Below are 23,620 nucleotides of genomic sequence, written 5' to 3' on the forward strand. Positions count from 1 at the left end.
CATACGGCAATTCGGGGATGCGAGCGTCGAGATTATACGATCAAGCGATTCGATTAACCCCATAATTCCGAGTTTTTTTTAAAGAGCAATCCTTTCAGTTCCATTTACTTGCCTTCTCCATAAACCCTATAGTTTATCTTTTTAGATCTTGCACTGAGCTCTGGGATCATCACCTCATCCTCACCTGGCTCCACTGGCTCCCCATCACCCATCGAATCAAGGTTAAGCTCCTCGTACTACCTTTAAATCCCCATGGTCTTGCCCCACACTACCTTGATGACCTCCTCAAACCTACAGACTCACCTGCTCCCTCTCCTCAGCGGCTTCACGTGCCCCACCACACCCGCCTACCATTGCCAGTCTGGCTTTCAGCCTCTCTGCCATCACTCTCTGGATCTCCATCCAGGAATCCCTTCAACTCTTCCCATCTCGCAAGATTTCTCTTGACCACACTTGTCAACCAAGACTGTGAATTGAAAGTCCTGACGCAAGCCTTGAAACTGCTACTTCTATGCAACATACAATTCCAGTTAAAATCGAAGTAGGATCAATGCTAGAAACCTCTCATTGTATCTACTACTATCATGAAGTCCCATAGCATAGTGATTAGCACACTCGCCTCAATCCCAGGCGGGCGAAACTTAGGCAAATTCCTTGCTCGACACAACCTGTTACCTAGTAGTAAGTAGGAACTCGATTGATGGATTGCTTTCAGTAATAATCCTTCCCCAAAATAAATAAATGAAGGTGGTCAACAACATAACTTCCATTATATAGCGCCCTTCATGCGGGGTAGCGCCCTGGAGCGCATCATAGTGACGGAGTCTGACTTCAGTCACTCACTCATGACTGTTTGTGGAACGCTTCTGTGTGCAATTGGCTGCTGTGTTTGCCCCAAAATACACAGTCAATCCACTTAGACAATATATTCTGTGAAGCGCTTTGACACGTCTCAACTATGTGATAAGGCGCTATATCAAATGCCAGGATTATTATTATTGTTATTTTAGCCACACCCCGTTGTCTTAAATGTAGAATGTTGGAATTTAAAAATCTTAAACATTGTTCCCACAAAACTACGGAAAAAAAACTTACAAGCTTACAAATTAAGAAATGTCAAATTCTGCAATCTAAATATTAGAACTGATCTTAAACAAATGGAACACACATATACAGAACTCTCAGTCTGGGTGGATACTATTAAGCATGATATTGGAGTTTCCACATGTGTCAGACACCCGTTGAACAAAACAAATCTTGAACAAAATTTCAGACCTCAAAGAATAATTGTGTGCAAGATGTACTGGAGCAGGGATTCTTCCTACTCTTAATCTGGACAAGCAAATGCACAATGGGTAAATTAATCCGAGCTGGTCAATCAGCAGAAAGCTTGCCAGACAGTTCTCCAAATGCAAGTTCTGCAGATTCAGCTAGTTCAACTCTAGCAGTTATCCCAATGCCCATTCTGGGGTCCCCAAGCCTTGTTTCTCGCCAACATCTGCCTAATAGTCTAAAAATTAGATAAACAGGTGCAGCCGTCCGGGGAGTATGTGCAATTCATTGCAGACACGGGAGTTTTCAGGGGCATACATACTGGAACTCTCAGTTTGGTTGGAAAAAAAATCTAATCTTCAAACACAAATTAGATTAGGAAAAACATTACCGGATACAGTACATAGGTAGGTTGAGACATATGTGTATGCGACACAGGAAGGTGGAAGACAACTAGATGGATCTTGGTCTTTTTTCGTCAAGCATTCTTATGTTCTTATGGATCCTCTGAAGCACGATGATGGTTTCTGTACCAGCTGACCAAAGGAAAAAGTGAGACATGTGTGCTGGTTTAGAATAGCAAAGGCTGTCAAGTTTCCCAATGGTAGACACACTGGCAGATGCAGTTCAATCCATACTGATGGAGGAATCACAGTCAAAATGTACTGAGTTAGCTGATTTCACGGGGTAGCAGTTTGGACTGTAATTGGCCTCAGTGGACCTGAGCTAGGAGGGGAACATCAGCTAGGTCTTGCTCTTGATTATTAATTATCCAAAGACTAGATCTGGAAGGTGTGTCTGTGAATGTGTATGTGAGTGTATGTTGCGTGATGACAGGTGAGGACAGTTTAGGGTCAGCTGATGTTTACAACTTCCTAAATTCAGCTTAATTATCAGAGGCAAATGTTCTGTCGTTCTTAAACACAGCCTCTCCTAAATCAAGACTGAACCTCTGTGGTCTCACTGGATGGATTATTGGCGCAATTACTTTACTCGCTCTATATTATAATAATATTACATTTGATACAGTATCTTTCACATCAGGAGGATGCCTCAAAGCTCTTCACAGACTGTGAAGTGTTATGGCTGTGTTTTGTAGGTGAAATCAGCAGCCATTTGCATGCAGCAGTGTCCCACAAATGGCCATGAAGTGAATGGCCATTTTATTTGGGCGATTCTTTCCCAGGACACTGGGAGAAACTCTGTTCTTTGCCTCAATCATCTACCTTGCCCCTCCTTGTCTGTCTTCAGATCATACCTGAAGACCTTTCTCTTGACCGTGGCATAGTCATCTCCATCTCTCCCTAGTTCAGGATCAAGCTCCGCCACTGTTAAGTTCTCCGAGACACTACTTAGGTGAAGGGCGCTGTATAATGCACTTGTCTAACTTTCCAGCACCTTACAACATCCTCTTGACGTGAAAGGCGCTATACAAATGTAATTTTATTGTTGTCCTCGTATTTTACGGGATCAATTGATTTATATGCATGACTAGCATGAAATACTTGCAATTAAGTCTTAATCAGTGGGTCTTATCTCATTCCTACATAAAAGTGAGTCACATTCCCAAAGAGAGATGGGAGACTGTGCCTCTGAACACATACTGCATAAGCATCGCCCGTTAATCCTTCCCTCACTTTCTGCTGGCAATGAGCTTCTTTATTCTACTACTACATGGAGTCCTGTAGCTCAGTGGTTAGAGCACTCGCTTTGCAAGCAAGAGACCTAAGTTCAATTCCAGGCAGGGCGAAACCTTGGGCAAGTTTCCTTACTCCACACAGAGCCTAATAATAATCCCTCCAAAACCAAAAACAATAATAAATTGGTCATTTTCAATCTACGACTGTTTGTGGGACATTGCTGAGCGCAATTGGCTGCCGCGTTCGCCCACAAATATACAGTCAATTCACTTTACAGTGTGTTTTGTGAAGCGCTTTGGGAGGTCCTCCCGAAGTGAAAAGTGCTATATCAAATGTAAGGATTATTATTATTATTATATATGAAAAATATTATTATAACGCTTGTAATTTAATACAGAGCCTATAACATCAAAACACTTATAGAAAGGTTAGTGACTGTGCATTTGTAGAAAAATGCAGTGGCCAATTTGCACACAGTAAGTTCCCACAAACATTCAGTGATCAACTTTTTGCTTTCAATTGGAAGCTACGTGGTTTTAGCTGGTTGAACTCCAGCAGTTTCCCCAATGCACACTGGGGTCCCCAAGCCTTGGCAATCTGCACCTAATACTCTCTGGGATTAGGTAAACAGGATGCACTCCTCAAGGGAGAGGGTGCACCTTCTATTCCAGCACAGGAATTTTCATGTGTAGGTGGGATGCATGGAATTATCAATCTGGTTTGGATACACTTAAGCGTGGTGATGGGTTTCCACATGCTTCCACCAAAGAAATGACCAATAGATAGCACCTCCAACAATGCGCACTTCCCTAGTGCTACACTGAAGTGCTGGCTTAGACAAAACTAAATTCTAACACAGGTGTTGAGTCTACTTTTATCTGTCTTATATCTGGCTACACTTCAGTATGGTGCTGGGGGAACACTACCTTGTCAGAAGTTCTGTCCTTTGGAAGAGATGTTCAACTGAGGCCCTGTCTGGAGGGTATAAAAAAGATTTCATACCACTATTCACAAAAAGAAGGTAGTTTTTCCTGGTGTCCTGGCCAACAATAACCCACGTATAAATTGGTCATTCACTTCATTGCTGTGCACAATTGGTTGCCAGAATTGCCTCCAAAATACAGTCACTACACTTTACAGTAAATCATTTGAGACATCTTGTCGACAAGCTTAAACAACAACTTACATTTATATAACACCCTTCATGTGGGCAAGCATCTCAGAGCACTTAACAGTGGCAGAACCTGACGCCAAGCCAGGGGGAGGGAGGAGGTGACCGAGCGGAGACAGCGGGTAGTGGGGAGTAAGGTTGGAAAGGTAGGGAGTTGCCAGGGTTTGAAGGGATTTACAGACGATTTTACAGATGACACGATATCAAAAGCAAGGATTATTATATGTATTAAAGGCAAGAGTGCTGCCCACAGACCAAACCTGACACATGATTGAAAGACAAGCAAAGAGTTAAATGTAAAAGTCAACTGGAAAGTATTTGAAGAGAAGGATTATATCAGTGTGTGGGAAAGAGCAGAGAATTGGGATTAAATCGGATGATATCAGTGGGGGAGCGCAGTTATGCTGAGCCCAATGGGCTCCGGCTGGGCTGTGCTTGCTGTGGTTCTATGAATATCTCACGTTTTACTCAGTCTGAGGGAAGTCTGCCTTGTCTGGTCTTTTCAGGTCTCTCGGCAGCTTGATGGCATGAAATGTTTCCCATACCTAACCAGCTTTTATTTTTTAAAAGAAATCATTCCAAAAGCCCAAATTGTATAGTAGCTTCAATTCTAATCAGAGAACAGTATTAAATTTAGATTGCCTTTCAATCCAGGCTGAGTGAGTGACTTGGCTTCCTAATGCCATCCGCAACAGAAGTGCTTCCAGTTCCAAACACAGTATTAAACCCGTTTCGAAACAGCTGTTGCTTCTGTAGGCTTTTTGGTAATCATCCCACTTAATTGGCTATGAAGAATTCAAAATAGATTTCAAAGAAGATGCAAACAGGATCTTTGACACTTCAAAAGTTTCTCTCCCCCCCCGAATAAGTGACTGATGACTCTTAATGCGCTGTTAGAGTTAATTCCTTTCACTTCTGTGTCACTGCAGAGGTCTTTGTTTCCTGTTTGTGCTCAATCAAAGGAGAACTTTACATTTATAGCACCTTACATGGTGACATGTCTCAAAGCTCCAATGTAGTTAAGAGGAATCTTGATAGATACAGGAGGGAGCAGGGAGTAAAGGGGTATTGAGGAGGGGAGTAGGAGATGTGGAGGCTTGTCTGGATTATAAACATTGGCACAGACTGGTTGGTCTGTTTCTGTGCATTATCATTCAATGGGATTATTGCCAGTCTCATTGAATGATAACCCTGTGTGCTGAACTAACCAACTCTTCCTTCCACAATCTGCTAATTATTCAGAACTCTGCAGCTCATGTCCTCTCCCACACCAGGCTCCGTGAGCCGATCACCTCCAGAGGATCAAGTTGAAGATCCTGTTCCTCACCTTTAAAGCTGGTGGATGGAAGGAAAGCAAGGAAGACCTTTACTTTGAAGGGGGCTGAGGGGGAAGGTAAAGGAATGCACGGAGCCAAAGGAAAACCCTGACTTGAACTGTTTGTTTTTCAGTGTCCCGATTCGGCTTGCAAGCAGGATTTGCTGGCGTACTTGCAACGCATCGCACTCTACTGTCACCAGCTCAACATCTGCAGCAAAGTCAAAGCAGAGGTCCAGAACCTGGGTGGAGAGCTGATTGTGTCTGGGGTAAGCAGCACAAGGAAATTCTTATTGCTCTCCAGCTTAATTCTGACAAGATGGCTAAAAAATATGGAGTCCTTTAGCACAGGGGTTAGAGCACTCACCTCATAAGCGAGATGACCTAGGTTCTCTTCCTGGGTAGGGCAAAACCTTGGGCAAGTTTTCTTACTCCACACGCCTGTTTACCTAGCAGTAAGTAGGAATCTGGTGGTGAGTCGATTGGTGGATAGCTTTTCCAAGGGTAACAGTCTTCCAAAAAAAATGTAAAAAAATAATAAATTGGTCAATCAATCCACAACTGTTTGTGGGATACTGCTGTGCACAATTGGCTGCTGCGTTCACCCGCAAATATACAGTTACTACATTTTACAGTATATTCTGTATACTGTATTCTGTGCTCAAAGAAGCACTTTGAGACATCTCAACTATATAATAAGGCGCTATATCAAATGCAAGGATTATTATTGTTATTAAATTTACTCTCAATTTAGAGGCTGGGTTTCACTCCAAATTTGAACCCTTAAACGTTAAGGCTAATACTGAGGTCTAAAGGGCATGAAATGTTTAAACGATAACACTGTCTCTCTCCCTCTCTCTCTCTTCCCCCCTGCCCCACTCCCTCGCCCCACCACCAGATCTTTCTAGTCATAGCACACTTCTCTAAGGCACATCTGCGAGAGATTAAAAAAATTGTCTAACAAAGCCAGTGACCTCATTAAAATGTGCTCGAGGAATGTTAAATCGGAGAAAGTGAGATTATGTCATATTTCACACTTGTCTGGATTTTATGTCTGAGCCGCACCAGGTTTTCCAGTGATGGATGTGTCAGACTTGCCATAGCTCAATTGTGACGCAATGTAAAGGCATGCGATCTCAATCCCTCTTACCAATAAAGGACAAGAGAACATTAATTACAGGAGCGGAGGCTGGATGTGAACTGTGATGGTGTTGATAGCACCTTGACTGAGAGCTGAAGAGCTGGTCTTTTACTGATCCATTAGCAGAGTAGAGTCCTGTAGCGTAGTGGTTAGAGCATTTGTTAGAGTGAGAGGACTCGCTTACCTCTTTTTACCTAACAGTCAGTAGGAACCCAGTTGTTAGTCGATTGGCGGAACGCTTCCTGGGGTAATAATCCCTCCAAAAATTATGGTCACTCGCTCAATCCACCCTGTTTATGGGACACTGCTCTTCCCAATTGGCTGCTGTGCCTCTGCTCTCAAAACACACAATCACACAAAACACACACACTTTACAATATGAAGCGCTTCAAGTCAGTTCAACGATGTGACAAGGGCTATATTAAATGCAAGGATTAGTATTATAACATGGGGCCTTCAGTGTGTGTGTTTGTGTGTATTTTTAAAAGTGCCTCCTGTTCACACCAACAGTGACACTGTGAAGCCCTCGCTTACTTTCTTCCTGATCTGTGAGACTTCAGTGTCGTTGCCTGGATATCACACAGAACCATTGGATTTTACAGAACAGCACAGGAGGAGGCCATACACCCCATTGTGCCTGCACTAGCAGCTCTCTGAAAGTCATCCCACTTCGCTGCCCTTTCCTCACACTCATTCACTTATTTCTGGAGGGTTCAAGCCCCATTTCCTGACTTTCACAGCCTAGGTTGACGTTACTACAGTGTTGGGAGTGTGCTGCATTGTTGGAGGTGACATCTTTTGGATGAGACGTTAAACCAAGGACCCGTCTGCCTGTTCATGTAGATGTTAAAGATCCCATGACATATTTGAAAAGAGAAGCAAGTTTCTTCCGGTGTCCTGGCCATCAATCCCCCAAATAAAATTGATCATTCACTGGGACATTGCAGTGTCCTAAAAATAACAATAATAATCCTTCCAGTTGATATAGCACCTTATCACATTGTTGAGATTTCTCAAAGCACTCACATTGGAAATTAAACCCAGGTCCATTCACTTGCGAGGAGAGCGAACTAAGTACTCCGCAAATACATGGCCTACACCACACTTCACAGTAAAATCCTGTGAAGTGCTTTGAGACGTCTCAATGATGTGATAATATGTCTTTAATTCCCTTTTCAAAGCTATTATGGATTCTGCTTCTACCACTGTGTTTGGTAGTGTATGCCCTAGTAAGGCTCTATAGTATGCATAAAATAATTCTCCTAAACAATCTTCTCTTTGGTAATGTTTTTAAATTGATGCCCTAATGCTATTCTAACAAACCTTGGTGTAAAAATATATAACGCATCTCTTTTCTCCTGATGATTATCCTCAATTTATACCTTGCTGTTGCTCATTCACCGAACAGTGGAAACCTTTCTCTAGTTATCCTGTCAAAACTATTCATGAATTTGATTGTCTGGCAGATTCCCTTCTAACCATCTCTGTTCCAGTGAAAACTGTTCCAACTTTTCAAGACTCTTAAATGGAACAAAAACCTGTCACCTCTTGTATCATCTCAGTAAATCTCCCTATGGCTGTGGTATGAGCTCTCATGAGGTGGCCAGCAAAAGGTAGGGCTGGACAAGCAGCAGGAAGCTTGCCAGTCAGTGCTCTCAATGGCAAGTTGTATAGTTAACCCTTATTAGTTGCCCCAACACACACTGGTGTCCTTGCTCTTGCTAACCTGAACCCCGGAATTAGGAGAGCATGTCGAGTCCCTATGAGAAGAGAGAATTTGCATTCCATTCCAGACACAAGGAAATTTCCAATGTGTAGGTGGCATGATGCATGGAACTCTCAGTCTAGTTTGGGTACTCTTAAGCAAGGTGATGGGTTTCCAAATGTATCAGACACCCGGCTGAACAAATAATCAACTATGACTCAGGTGCGCTTTCCATAGTGAGAATTTAACAGTAACCTTGCATAAAATTGAGTCAACGTCTTTATAAGTTGCATTAAATTAATATTCCACAAACTGGCACAGAACTGCTGGCAATCCATTGTCCACAGAGATCACCCATCAGCTCAGTAACTGAGACAAGAGACCTTGGGTGCAATAAATTAGTATCATTATATTGGATATTGCGCCTTTCACATCAGGAGGACGTCTCAAAGCCCTTCACAGGATTTACTGTAAAGTATAGTGACTATCTTTTTAGACAAACAAAGGAGCCTATATGTGCATGTGAGAAGCCATGGAGTGACCAATTTTATTTGGGGAATTCGAGAAACTTGTTTCTCATTTTGAATAGTGCCATGGGATCTTTAACATCCACCTTAATGGCCACAGAGAGGACCTCAGCTTAACATCCCATCAAAAGACAATATTGCTCTGCCCTGAATATTGATTTCAACACTCGTTTAACAATTATAAGTTTGCGATTTTAATTGGTAAAAATTGTTACTTTTTTTGACATTTTATAAAGCATGGGCGATCTCTGGATCGTAAGGTTACTACTCATGTCACTTTCTCCACCTGCAGCTTTGATCACATCACCTCCTGTGTTAAATATGCATTTTTAAAAATCCCCCCCAATCAAAGGTAAAATAAATGTCGATATTATCCATCAAAACTAAAAAAACAAAAAACAGAAACACTTATGATTAACTACCGAAAGGCAACATAGCACACTGTCACCCATCAGTAAAGGGAAACAGATATCTTTCTATAGATGGTCTGACTTATCAGCACTCTTGTCACCTTCTCACTCATCATGGCAGCGATCTCCTTCACTCCTCAGAGTTCTATAGATTTTCCTCTCAAATCCCTTGATGGCATCTGATTGACTGTGATTCACTCTAACACTTTATTATTCCCTCTGACAGGCTCCGATTCACTTGGCTATGCTTCAGTTCATCTCTCATTCTATCTTGCAGTCTACAATTCACACCAAAAAAGTGATTAATTCACTTCACTGCTGTTCTGGTGCTCGCTGAATGCCTGGAATTGATTTACAACAAATGATAATTAAGGAAGAAGGGAAAAAAATAAATGCTCTGTAGAGAGCCTCCCACTGGCCAAGTGTGTAATTAACACCATTTGGTGTCTTATTAAAATACTATCTGCCGGCCTGGCTCAAGAGGTGTCACTTTTGCTTCTGAGTCAGATACTTGTAGGTTCAAGCCCTACATCAGGACTTTGAACTCATAGTCTTGGCTGACACTCCAATGTAGTACTTGGGATGTGCTGCATTGTTAATGGTGCCATCCTTTGGGTGAGACTTTGACCTATGATCCTTGTCTGCCTATTCAGGTGGATGTTAAAGATACCATTAAAAATACCATGGCTCTTCTATTCAAAAAGCGAAGGAGGTTTCTCCCAGTGTACTGGCCAACAATCACCCAGATAAACAAATGAACATTTATGTGCATAGATTGGCAGTCATGTTTGCCCACCTTCAAATCATACCAGAAGACTTTCTTCTTCAACCTTGAGTTCAGTCACCTCCCCTTTCTTTCTAGCTCGGTGGCAAACCACACCACTGTTAAGCACTGTGTGAAGTGCTTGCGTGAAGGGTCCTGTATAAATGCGAGTTGTTGTTGTTAAGAGGTGCAAAAATGGAGAAGGATCGTGCCCGCAGACTATGCCATGCGGACAGGAGGAATGCCCCTCTCGTCTGCCTCGGTTTATAGTTCCTTTTTCATCAGCTCCCACTGTTAAGATTCACACAACTTTAAACAAATCCCTTTTCATGTTTCTCCTAACACGGCGCCTCCTGGGAGCCTATTAAACTATCAAAATGTCATGTCTCTCTTGTGAAAGAGCTAGCCAGAGCCACATGAAGCACTTTTCATTCTCAGAAGGACAACATTGGAGTTGCTCTTTTCTTCATTCTCCTGCAACTTGTGACTTACTGTACCTTCATACAAATGCATAATGTGTAAATCAGCGATACTACAGACTGATCATTGCCTTTCCCCACCTACGTTTGTCATATTGATGGGCGAACACACATTATTCCTTTCAGCCAGTCAAGGTCAGGTTGCTTGTAGGGAGGTCTTTGCTCGACAAGACAAAACTGTTTTAATCAAAGTGACCTCCTCCCCCGACCCCCACCTCCGTGCTCTCTTTCTTCAATTTTGGTCAGCCTGATGTCATATGCAGAAACCCATCATCATGCTTAAGAGTATCCAAATCAAACAGAATTCCATGCATCTCAGATGTACATTGGAAATCCCAGAAGTAGATTGTTGGAGTGGAATGTGCACTCTCTCCCTGTAGGGACGCAAACGTAATAAAAGTGAAAACAGAAAAGGCTGGAATTGCCCTGACAGGTCACTGAGTGGAAGAAAGAGAAACAAAGGGTGCATTTGCTTTTCAGGCCTGGTCTGACTGACATGCTATGAGTTTTCAGTACTCTCAGGTTATTTGAAACACTGGGTATTTCAAGAACTGGTTACACAGCAGGCTGCGGTGGGGCCGATTGAATGGGCTGAGGTTACTCATCCCTTTGCCTTACTGCCTCGAATTGAAGGTAACATAGAAGCAAATTATTGCTTGGCTCATTCGGTAGCACTCTCATCTCTGGGACAGAAGGCTCGATTTGTGGAGGCCATTCATAATTCTAAACCTGACCCTCCCCTGATTTCGACATAATTTCTTTTAAGAAGTAATCCTGCCATCCTTGAGACATCCTCCCACATGAAAGGAGCTATATAAATACAATTTGTTGCTGGCTTTTGACTTTGTGGACACAGTCATCAATCTTGTCTCTCATCCCCGTATTTGAGCGCTAAAGATATTCAGGGCCACATATTGAAAGGAGGTCTTGGGGGCATGAGATGTGAGAGGCTTCATATGTCGATTGGCATGCCAACAGCGAACTGGGCCTTTTAACCTTCAACATTGATCAGTTTTCTTCTATAAAACATACTTCACATTGCATGTGAAGATGCCCTAGAAATGCAAATTATTACTGCTGCTGGGTATGGTTCCACAGGCGTCATCTGCCATCTCCCCTTAATACATACTTGAGCCATCTCAAGTGTCCTGTAGCATAGTGGTTAGAGCACTCGCCTCAAAAGTGAGACCCAGGTTTGATTCCCGGCCAGGGGTGAAACCTTAGGCATATTTCCTTACTCCACCTTCCCTGTTTACCTGTCAGTAAGTAGGAACCCTGTAATTAGTCGATTGACGAATTGCTTTCCGGAGGTAATAATTTTTTAAATAAAAATAAAATCCATGACTGTTTGTGGGACACTGTTGTGTGCAATTGGCTGCTCCGTTTCATCTACAAAATCAATTCACTTTATAGTATATTCTGTGAAGCGCTTTGAGACGTCTCAATGACGTGCTAAGGCGCTATATCAAATGCAAGGATTATTATCACAATGAGAGTTGGCAGGACTGATCACAAGGTAGCATTCATGGCGTGCCCCAATCCTGCCCTCCAAGTGTCCACACATACACACGCACCTCCAGTCACTCAATTATGATCAGGAATAAGAACCAGGTCTCTCCTTACCTTGACGTATATTACAGCACTCCAACCAAACTTTCAGCTGAATTCATCATGCGAGGTTTGGTATCCAGCCTGTGTGGAGTTTCTACTCAGTGACTGAGCTGTCGGGCGAGGCTTATTATCTTCCTTGAACATTAACTGAAATGACCTCCTGTAACTTTTGCGGATGCCCTGCAGTGCATAATGCAATTATGCCTCACTATGTTGTGTCACCCAGAAGCTTTCAGCTGAGACAATTTGAAGTGGTGAAGTGCACAAAGGTTGTCTCCTGCTTTGCTTCCACTTTGTGCTGTCAGTTACAGTACGCTAATTGCTCACATCTCTGGGCCTGTGCTTGGGTCTGCATTCGTCTCGCTTAAGAAATGGTGATGGTACAAGTATCATCAGTGCTCTCCTAGACCCATAGATTTTTCGGCAAACAAAGATTCCATTCAACCCGCCGGGTCTGTGTTAATGCTCATTCCTCTATTGGAGAAAAGTATCACATAAACGTCTTCACGTTAAAGTATCTTAAAGAGCTTTGTCCACAGAAACGGTCACTGCACTGATAATTGCTGTCAAGCACTTTGAGACTTTCAGCATATAACTCATCTATGAAAATACTCCTTGTCTTGCAAGCATTGAGTGCTTGTAATTGGCAAAGAAGTTTTGTGCAAAACAATTACACGTTTCACCATGTGCACTGAAATTAACACAGTAGAATTAAGAATGGGACTTTGAGTCGATGGACCAGGCTGACTCCAATGCAGTGCTGAGGGAATGCTGTTATTATTGGAGGTGCTTTCCTTCCAATCATACGTTAAATCCAGGTCCCATCTGCTTGTTCGGTGGACCCTAAAGATCCCTTGGGACTATTTGAAAAGCGAATGGAGTTTGTCCCAGCGACGCAGCCAACAATCGCTCATATATGAGGGCTTCGCCCTGCCCAGGAATCAAACCCGGGTCCTCTTGCTTGCGAGGCAAGCATGCTAACTACTTCGCTTTAGGAATCCACATTAAAGCGCTTCGCTGGATTCATTCACTCTGTGGCTTTCCATGAGAACATTACTGCGTGCAACCTGCTGTTTGCCTACAAGTACTTCACAGTGAAAAAATTCAATGAAAAGCTTTGAGACACTTTGAGGTAATAAGGCAGGCAGTACACAAGGATTATTATTGTATATACTATCCCACGTGTTATATTAATTTGACCAGCTATATTGAGACTGATTGAGAAATCTTCGGCAAGCACATGGCACCAGTTATGTTGTGAACACAACAAAAACAAAAAACAACAACGAATTATTAGCATAATTCCGTTAATCAATTTTCAATTCCCCTAATTTTTTGCACCGAAAAACTGCCTTATTATTTAATAAGCAAAATGGCTATGGGCGTTTCCCCAGTCTCGCCATTTGGATTCCACGTAGCTTTTTACGTGCTACAAGAAACTCATTAGCAGAGTTCAAATCCACCTGAAGCTCCCAGATATCAAATCTTTTCCCCGGCAGATGTGAGACAGCAGTGCAGTTGTTTCACACTCCTGTGTTCATTAACAGAAATTAACCTTTTGGCAAAAATCCTTTCAAAGTGACTTGCATTTCCTTCAAGAAAGACAGCTTCTCCATGTTATATAATTCCTGAGCTTCAAGAAACTGAAATTCTTTTTTTGGTCAGCCAGGGGTGTGACACATGTGTAAACCCATCACCATGTTTAAGAGTATCCAAGCCAAACTGAGGAATTCCATGCATCCCACCTACACATAGAAATTCTCTCTCTCTCTCTCTCCTTAGATCTGCTAACCCCATACCGGCTTGTCTGCTCCATCCGCTCGTCAGACTCTGGCTTACACCATGTCCCCCACCCTGCCTGGCTGAAAGGGGTTGGGCCTTCAGCCTCACTCCCCCCATCCTTTGGAACTCCATACCACATTCCCTTTGCCTCGCACCCCTCCCTTGCCTCCTTCAGGGCCCATCTCAAGACCTTCCTGTTCGACTGTGCCCTCGATCACCCTTCTACTCCCTGTCCTCCATCCCTTCTGATCTCTACCCCCAGCTCAGTTCAAAACCCTGACTATCCTGCGTCTTGGGACGTACTCCTGATGTGAAAGGCACTAAACAAATCTAATTTGTTGTTAATGTTGTAGTGTCAACAACTTGGATTTTGGATTTATATAGTGCCCTCCACGCCGGACGGCACTATATAAGTGTCGCACCCTGCTTCTCTAATTCCAGAGAGTATTAGGTGCAAGCTGGCAAGAGCCAAGGTTTGTTGAGATAACTGCTAGAATTTAACCAGATAAAACTGCATAGGTTACTATTGAATGCACTATCTGGCAATTTGCCCTGCTAGTGTTACCTCACCTGTTGGGGCTTTATCTTATAGAGGTAACAGGAGCTGAATGAGAAATATCCCCAATAGAATCATAGAATCCTACAGCATGGAAGAGGTCATTTGCCCCATCGTGCCTCTTCCAGCTCTTTGAAAGAGCTACCAACTAGTCCCACTCCCATAGCTCTGCAAATTCTTTCTTTTTAAGTACCTATCCAATTCCCTTTTGAAAGCTACTATCAATCTGCTTCCACCAACCTTTCAGGCAGTGCACTCATTTGTCATATATCTTAAGTTTGTGTCCTCTAGTTTCCAAACCATCCGTCAGAGGAAACCAGATTACATCATAGCTGCTCCTCCAGAAATTGAAATTTCTTAATGAATGTGTATCCTGCTTTAGGAGCACAGCAATCAAACATAATAGCAGCTCTATAGCCTCTAGGTTTCTGTAAAGGCATCAGTCGCTTTGCCCAAGTAGCACTCTCGTCTCAGAGTCACAAGGTTGTAGGTTCAAGCCCTACATCAGGACTTGCAACGTTTATGGTCCCTGCAACAAATACCGTGTTGTTGGAGGTGCCGTCATTCGTATGAGTCATTAACCTGAGGTCCTGTCTGCCTATCCAGCTGGATGTTAAAGATCCCATGGCACAATTCAAAAAGAGAAGGGGGGTTTTCTTGGTGTCCTGGCCAACAATTCCCCCTCCCCCCACCCACACACATACCAAAAAATAATGAAAAACTGTGTATGGGTCATTGCCATGTGGAAATTGGCTACTGCTTTCACCCACAAAATACACAGTCACTCCACTTTATTGTTTTCTGTGAAACTCTTTGGGACATCCTCCCTATGTGGAAGGCTCTTGTAAGAGCATAAGAATTTACTTGGCAGAAGAAGACCAAAGTCCATCTAGTTCGCCTTCCACTATCCCAGCACTCACTTGACATGTCGTGTCCCAAACTATATACTGTATCCTGAGATATTATTTTCTAGCAGAAATGTATCTAATTTGATATCTAACATATAGCCTGTTCCATAAGTTTACTACTCTCTCACTGAAGTAGTGTTTCCGCAGATTTGTTCTGAATTTACCCCCACTTCAATCACAGGCCTTGTCCTCTAGTTCTACTGTTCACTACAAGATAAAACAGCTTATTGTGGTCTATATTATCTATTCGCTTCAGAATCTTAAAGACCACAATCATATCGCCCTCAACTTTCTCTTCTCCAGTGTGAACATGCCCAGTTTATCTAATCACTCCCCATAGTCCAGTCCCTCCATCCCCTCAATCATTTTGTGCCAGTTGTAAGGATTATAATTTATTATTATTTTTTATCTGAACCTATCAAAATGTACCATTGGATCTTTAACGTCCACCTGAACAGATTAATGTCTAATCTGAACGATGGAACCTCTTTCTACCTAAACTATTGGCTCAGACCTCATCAAAGGGCTTGAACCCACAGCCTTCTGGTCCAGAAGTGAGAATGCTACCAACTGAGCCAGGCTGACAGTTGGAGGGGTAAAGGGATCAACTGAGTTGGGATGGACACATTGGGGTGCCAGTTTGCGATATTTGTAAAAAGCATGGGAAGCGCTAATCACAATTTTCCATTTTGGAAAAATAAATCCTGTTTGTTCAACGAGAGAGAAATATTTGGAAATGTCGAACAAGTACATCAACAGGCAAAAGCGTGATGCAATTCCAAATAACAATTGTGTACTGTGATGGGAGAGTTAATGTACTGGATGGCTAGCTTCACTGAGCTGGATTGCCTTCTCTTATATTCCAGTCTCACGCACTGTAGAACTGACATACAAATAATAACCTTATCTTCCTTCAGCTCTGTTTGTGAATATCACAGACATTAAGAGATGCAGTGTTGGTGCTGGGAAACAGAGTTCTTTTCTATTTCAGGCCCCAAAAGAGTCAGCATTAAGCATTCCCAGGTACAGGCCTGACAAGCAAAGCACTGCTTCCCCTGGACTATCCCAACAATGAACTTCAGCCCTAACCTCAGGTCTACTGTTTAGCTGTAATAATAATAATCCTTTCATTTGATGCGCCTTATCACGTTGTTGAATCATCTCAAAATGCTTCACAGAATATACTGTAAAGTGAATTGACTATATTTTGTGGGTGAAATGTGGTAGCCAATTGTGCACAACAGTGTCCCACAAACAGTCGTGGATTGAGTGACCAAATTATTATATATATTTAGTGCAAACCCAAGTCCCAGAGTTGAAAGGCCAGTGTACACTGTCAAATGCCATACAAGCCTTAGACTTGTTTCCAAATACGATTCCCGAATATTCCACACTGATCTTTTTAAGGATGATTTATTTTTACTGTAAATTAAATACAGATCACTGATGGATAAAAGCATAACATTACTTAGCCATTAACTACTTAAATTTATCTTTTTGAACAAATTTAATTCATTAGTCTTTTATATACATGCACGTCATCTGTCTCCACTAATTATCCAGAACATTGAACTCACAGTCTCGGCTGATTCTCCAGTGCAGTGCTTGTTGGAGCACTGCATTGTCGAAGGTGCCGTCCTTCAAATGTGGTAAAACTGGGATCCCAACTGCTTGCTCTGGTCCGAAGTTAAAGATCTCATTGTGCTAGTCGAAAAGAGAAGGGAGTTTCTCCTGGTATGGTGTGCTGGACAACAATCCTCCCAGATTAAAAACAGATTGGTCATTTAGTTCACATTGTTTTGTGGAAATTGGCTGCCGCGTTTGTCCATAAATACAGTCACTACACTTTACTGTAAGATCATGTGAAACACTTTGAGGCATCTTCCCAGCATGAAAGACACTATCAAAGTGCAAAAATTGCATTATTGTTCAATAGTTAATAATCATCCTTACATTTGATATAGCGCCTTTCACATCGGGAGGACATCTCAAAGCCTTTCACAGAATATACTGTAAAGTGTAGTAAGTGAATATTTGCGGGTGAACACAGCAGCAAATTCGCACAGAGCAAAGGCCCACAATCAGCCGAGAGGTGAATAAATCCTGCGAAGCGCTTCGAGATGGCATTGTATTGCATGATTGTTATTCTGTTAATCACGTGACCCTCCGATAAAGCAGTAAATGGTCTCCGTCTCCTCCGCAGTTGGACAGCGCCACCTCCCTGATCCAGGCTGCCAAGAACCTGATGAATGCCGTGGTTCTGACCGTGAAGGCGTCATACGTGGCCTCCACCAAGTACCAGAAGGTGTACGGCACAGCCGCAGTCAACTCCCCTGTGGTCTCCTGGAAGATGAAAGCCCCTGAGAAGAAGCCCCTGGTCAAGAGAGAGAAGCCCGAAGAATATCAGACCAGGGTCCGGAGAGGATCACAGAAGAAGCACATCTCCCCTGTGCAGGCCCTAAGCGAGTTCAAAGCGATGGACTCCTTCTAACGATAATCCTGCCTCTGAAGTGGTGAACGATACCTACATTAACAAAATAAGGGTTCAGAATGCTTCTTGTTATAAGACGTAATGTCTGAGTCTATTAGCTTAAAGGGCTGGCTGAGTCTTGGATCAATTGGGACCAATTCGATATAATTAACAAAGGATGGGGGTTCATTTAAATTATTTTTAAAAAATGGAGTGAAACAATTTGAGCCTTGCCTTGCCCGTGACGATTATTTCTTGAAACAGGGGAAAAAAATATCGGAAGGAACTGAGAATGGTTTAAGAGCTTCCTGATCTGATCAATCTTCTGTTGTGTGTTAATCTATAAGACCGTGATATCTATGCTTGTATGTTATAGTTAATACAATACTGGACATTGAGGTCTGATATGTGGGATTTTCTAATGGGATTCATTCGAATGATTGCTTCAGAGCAACCCAAGCAAGCTATTTTCCCTGAAATCTTACCTAGCATTTTGACTTAAACATTTAAAATGAGGCAGGATTTGTGATAAAACCCAGCCCTAATTTTGAAGCGGTTTTCATTTTGTTTCTCAATCCACGACTGTTTGTGGGATATTGCTGTGTTTAATCGGCTGCCGCAATTGGCCCACAAGATATACAATTAATTCACTTTACAGTATATTCTGTGAAGCGCCTTGAGACATCTCAAAGACATAATACTGCGCTAAATCAAATGCAAGGATTATTAATGTTATTATCATATTTCATTTGGTAAACCAATTTCCAGATTGAGGATGAGTTCAACACAGTCTGAGTCAGACATTATTTTGTAACCAGAAGGAATCACTTCTTAAGGAATCCCGTTGGAAAACATTGCATGTCAGACCTCGCCTCAAGCAAAGCAGACATTTCTTCTCAGCTGTTTGATGATAGTGGAAGCACAAAGTGTAACTCCAATTGCCTTTTATTTATTTTCGAATGATTACGTATGACTGATTGTGTGTTTAAAATGAAACAGTGGTTTATTCTGGGGACTTTGGTCAGTATTCCACAGCCCTAAATCACAGGAAAGTAACCAGGCTAACAGTGTCTGTGTTGTCCAAGCGCTGTAACTTATACTGTATTTTGAACAGAACGTGTTGTCCCTAATGACAGGCTAACCTATGAAATAAACAGTCACCATGCTAAAAGTGCGCCAGGGAAATTGTGTCACTGGAACATGGAGGATCTTAGGAATAAATGCTTATGACGTGACTCTTTCACGCTCACACAAGGAATGCTGTGACTCAGATAGAGTCAGAGTCAGATAGACTAGAGGTCTGTGTTAGATGGAAGGTACCAGTGGATTGATGTAGAGGCTTGGTTTGCCTGAACTTTAGATGATTATTCTGTCGTTGTGTTCACCCAAAAGCTGAAATAAACTCTTCACCCATCCTGCTCATGTGGCTCTCTTTCTTACTTCTTTCCTTGGATAATCCCAGATACAACAACAACTTGGATTTATATAGCGCCCTCCACGCCAGACGGCGTCTCAGAGCGCTTTACAGTTTAGGATCCCGGGACCGAGCCAGGGGGAGGGGGAGGAAGGTGACCAAAGGCGCGGTCGAAAAGAAAGGTTTTCAGCAGAGACCTGAAAATGGGACGGGAGGGAGCGAGACGAAGGGAGTGAGGAAGGCAGTTCCAGAGTCTCGGGGCATAGCGGCTGAAGGCACGGCCGCCGAGGGTGGAGCGGAGGACTCAGGGGACAAGGAGGAGGCCAGACCTGGAGGAACGAAGACCACGGGTACTGTCCTGAGGAGAGAGGAGGTCAGAGAGGTCGGGGGGTGCAGAGGAGTGCAGGGACTTGAATACGAGGGTGAGGATCTTGAAATCGATCCTCTCTGGGATAGGGAGCCAGTGCAGTCTGGCAAGGACTGGGGTGATCAGGACCCATATATCTATGGGTCCATGCTCATTAGCACAGAAAGGCATTTGAATGGATTTTTTTCTCTTTGTGGGTTTTTTTAACATCCATTTCTTCCCCACTCCTCCCCGTTCCAAGAGGGGACTGAATAACTGTCATTGTTTACTAACTCGTTCGCCCCACCCACCTCGCAGGACTGATCCACTCTTGGCACACAAGATCTTCAGTATTTTGTCCCCAGGGAAAATCTCCCAAGTACTCCTCCTTGCAGAATACCACCTATCATCCCATTTCTACATCATACTGCCCACAGCCACCCTTCTTGTCCCAGTCGTTAATTACCCCCAAGGTAAAGAATACTTCCTGGTGTCTGCCCTGAAATTAAGTTTAATTCAAATCTGAAATTAAATCTGTCCCACACTCAACTTCGTGAGAGGATCACCCCTCTCTTTGCCTGACTCCACTTGATCCCCATCCCTAAGAAGATCAAGTTCAACATCTCTGTCCTCACCTTTGAAGCCCTCCACAGTCTTACTCCTCCCTACCTCTGTGACCTATTAAAACTTCAGCAACCTGTCCACCCACTCCGCTCAGCAGGCACTGGCCTACTCCATGATCCCCACCCTGCCTGCTCCACTATTGTTGGTCGGACTTAAGGCTTTCTGCCCCCACCCTCTGGAACTCTATGCCAGAGCCCCTTCGTCTCACCCCCTAACTTGCCTCCTTCAAGGCCCATCTCAAGAGTTTCATTTTCAACTGTGCATCCAGTCAACTTCCCACCTCCCAATCCCCCTTGCCCTCCACCTCTCTCTGATCCCAACCTGCAGCTTGGGTTGCTTCCTTACTCCACATACCTTTGTTTATCTAGCAGTAAGTAGGAACCCAGCTGTTAGTCGATGTGTGGATCGCTTTAACCCTTCAAAATAAATTAATAATAAAGCAATAATTGGTCACTCAATCCACGACTATTTGTGGGACACTTCTGTGCGCAATTGGCTGCCGCATTCCGCCCACAAAATATACAGTCAATTCACTTTACAATATATTCTGTGAAGCACTTTGAGACTTCTCAAAGTGATAAGGCGCTGTATCAAATTCAAGGATTATTATTAAAAGCACAGATATTAATGGTGGATAGAGGAATGGTGAGCAAATAGTGGACCAGAAACATCCCTGTTTCCAATTCTACAACTTTCTGGGACAGAGAGTCCCACATCTTCACAAGTTTCTATGTGAAGAAATGTTGAAGAATTGTATCACTAAAAACGCAATCTTAGAAATCCTATTCGTAAAGTAACTGGCCACTTACCCAGCTCTTTGTTATAGATGTTAATCAATACATCATTATTACATCATTAAGAGTTAATAAGCATAATTTACCTACATGCTCTTGTCTATGAGCAGTGAGGTTGATTTACAGCTATGTGCTGTTCTATCTTCAATTAAGTCTCCATGGAAATGCCTTGATAGCTCTTCAATGTCAAACTTGTGATTTTTTTTAGAGTGCTTGGGAAATTCATCATAATGCAATCCAATCCAATATTACCCTTCATATCAGGAGGACGTCTCAAGGTGCTGGACTATCCATGGTTTGAGTCAGGGTCGAGGCAGTTTGGGCAGCAAAAGGGGTAAGGGGGAAAATATGGGCGAAAGTGTGGTAAAGAGGAATATCTTGAAGTGGACCGTGATGGAGATGAGGGAACGGGAGAGTTTAAGGGATTCTGGGTTGTGATTCCAGAGAGTGGGGGCAGATTACAAAGTTGCCACAGAACCAGTACAACCAGAGCTCAGTCTGTCTCCTCGTCTCCACCTCACATTAGAGCTGAAATGGTTTGGCAATGGAATATTACAATCAAGTCAATCCTCTGTGGCGGTCTTTCTTGATAATTCAGTTTCTGAGCCAGGTGAGTCCGCAATACTCCAGGGCACAGCTGATAACAGCACAGCCAGCCTGGTACATCAGCAGGCCTTGAAGGGACAGACCAGTCATTGGGGCAGGGAATCCTCCCACTCAACTCCTGTTAACCCAGCAAGCCAAAGCCTTAATTGGTAGGGTGGTCCTAGCTGGATAAATAGTGGGAAGCTTGCCATAAGTGCTCTCAATGGCAATCTATGCAGTTTTAGCTGATTGAAATCCAGCAGTTACCCCAACCCACGCTCTGGGGTTCCCAAGCCTTGGCTCACCCAACCTGTGCCTAATACTCTCCAGAATTTGTAAACAGAATGTATCTATGTGCTTGTCTAATTCTCTTTTAAATTCTCTACCTTAGTTAAAAGAGCGGAACCATGCAGAGATTGCAAAAGGAAGGGGTTGTATATAATAATAATAATCCTTTCATTCGATAAAGCGCCTTATCACATCGTTGAGATGTCTCAAAAGCGCTTCACAGAATATACTGTAAAGTGAATTGACTATATTTTGTGGGTGAAACGGGGCAGCCAATTGTGCACAACCATGTCCTACAAACAGTCGTGGATTGAGTGACCACATTTTTTTTAAAAGGGATTATTACCCCTGGAAAGCGATCCGCCAATCGACTAACAACCGGGTTCCTACTTACTGCTAGGTAAACAGGCGTGTGGAGTAAGGAAACATGCTTAATGTTTCACCCTGCCCTGGAATCAAACCCGGGTCCTTTCACTTGTGAGGCGAGTGCTCTAATCACTACACACTGGACTCAATGTATAATAAGAATTGCAGAAATGGCCTATTTTAATACATACCTAGAAATTTAGGAACAGCAGAAAGCCATTTGGTTCATTGAGCCCAATCCTTCACAGACCATTCCATATCACCATGCACTGCCACCTCCACTAATCCTTCTTCCATGCTTTCTCACGAATACCCATTAATAGCCTAGCTATTGATAGCAGCATATATTACTGTGGGAGATCGTTCAGCTGAATAACCTTTTAACTGCAGCTGTCAGCAACATCAGGAGACCTCTCTCACAGGGCTGGCAGGTTAATGCTGACACAGGGCGACTGGGACGTAGGAATGTCCATGGCAACGCAGCATTTTCACTGCCAGTCAATCACTATATTTCGCAGCAAAATGGCAATGGTGGGAATTCATAGTTATGGGTTTCATACATGTCATTAAACTAATGGACATTGCTGTGCGCAATTGGCTGGTGCGTTTCATCGACAAAATGCAGTCATTCCACTTTATCAGTGGAGTCCTGTAGCTCAGTGGTTAGAGTACTCGCGAATTCCCAGCAGGGTGAAACCTTGAGCAAGTTTCCTTACTCCACACACCTGATAATAATCCCTCAAGAAAATAAAACAATAATAAATTAGTCACTTCACACCACTGCTGTTTGTGGGACACTGCTGTGCGCAATTGGCTGCCGCATTTCACCCTCAAATATACAGTCAATTCACTTTACAGTCTATTCTGTGAAGCACTTTTCTAGAAGATGTGAAAAACACTATATCAAATGCAAGGATTATTATTAATGTCTGCCACCTAGATGTGGCTGAATACAAAGGTGTTCTGATGGTGTCTGCAATCATGTTACTGCTTACAAGCATGTGCGCCCAGTCTTTGTAGATAAAACAAGTCATTCACTTCATGGCTGCATGTGGGACATTGCTGTGCGCAAATTAGCTGCTACAGTCATTGTAATTTACAACAAATCCAATGAAGTGCTTTGAGACTTTTGAGACTTTTTGAAAGCGTGATAAGGGGTGATATCAAATGCAAGTATTATTACAATAATAATAATTAACATATTTGCTCGTGATTACCACTTTTCCCCATACTTATAGAAAATATTGAAATTTCAGTTATTTATAATTTTTATAATTTTATAATATTTATAATTCCAGTTTTAAACTGCCAGTTCAGCTCCGAAGAGACCCATCTTACTCCCCCCAGGGAGGATAATTACTAGTTGGTCGTTCAACATCCGATAAGTGCGAGTTTGAGCCCTCACTCACTAGGTGGATGGGAGGTACAAAGATCTCCCTGTGAACTTCCCAAT

General features: G+C 42.9%; 1 protein-coding gene across 1 annotated transcript in view; it reads left to right on the forward strand.

The window, feature by feature from the left end:
• Window positions 1-18,423, forward strand: part of ctnna2 (catenin (cadherin-associated protein), alpha 2) — a 140,845-nt gene extending 122,422 nt beyond the window's left edge. Inside the window, exon 9 of the mRNA XM_042343656.1 lies at window positions 17,484-18,423. Within this exon, the coding sequence (XP_042199590.1) occupies window positions 17,484-17,771 (288 nt within the window). The 3' untranslated portion in view covers window positions 17,772-18,423. The remainder of the gene's footprint in view (window positions 1-17,483) is intronic.
• The last annotated feature ends 5,197 nt before the right edge of the window (window positions 18,424-23,620 follow it).

The sequence above is a fragment of the Callorhinchus milii genome, unplaced genomic scaffold (genome assembly GCF_018977255.1).
Source record: "Callorhinchus milii isolate IMCB2004 unplaced genomic scaffold, IMCB_Cmil_1.0 Scaffold1, whole genome shotgun sequence".
NCBI lineage: Eukaryota > Metazoa > Chordata > Chondrichthyes > Chimaeriformes > Callorhinchidae > Callorhinchus > Callorhinchus milii.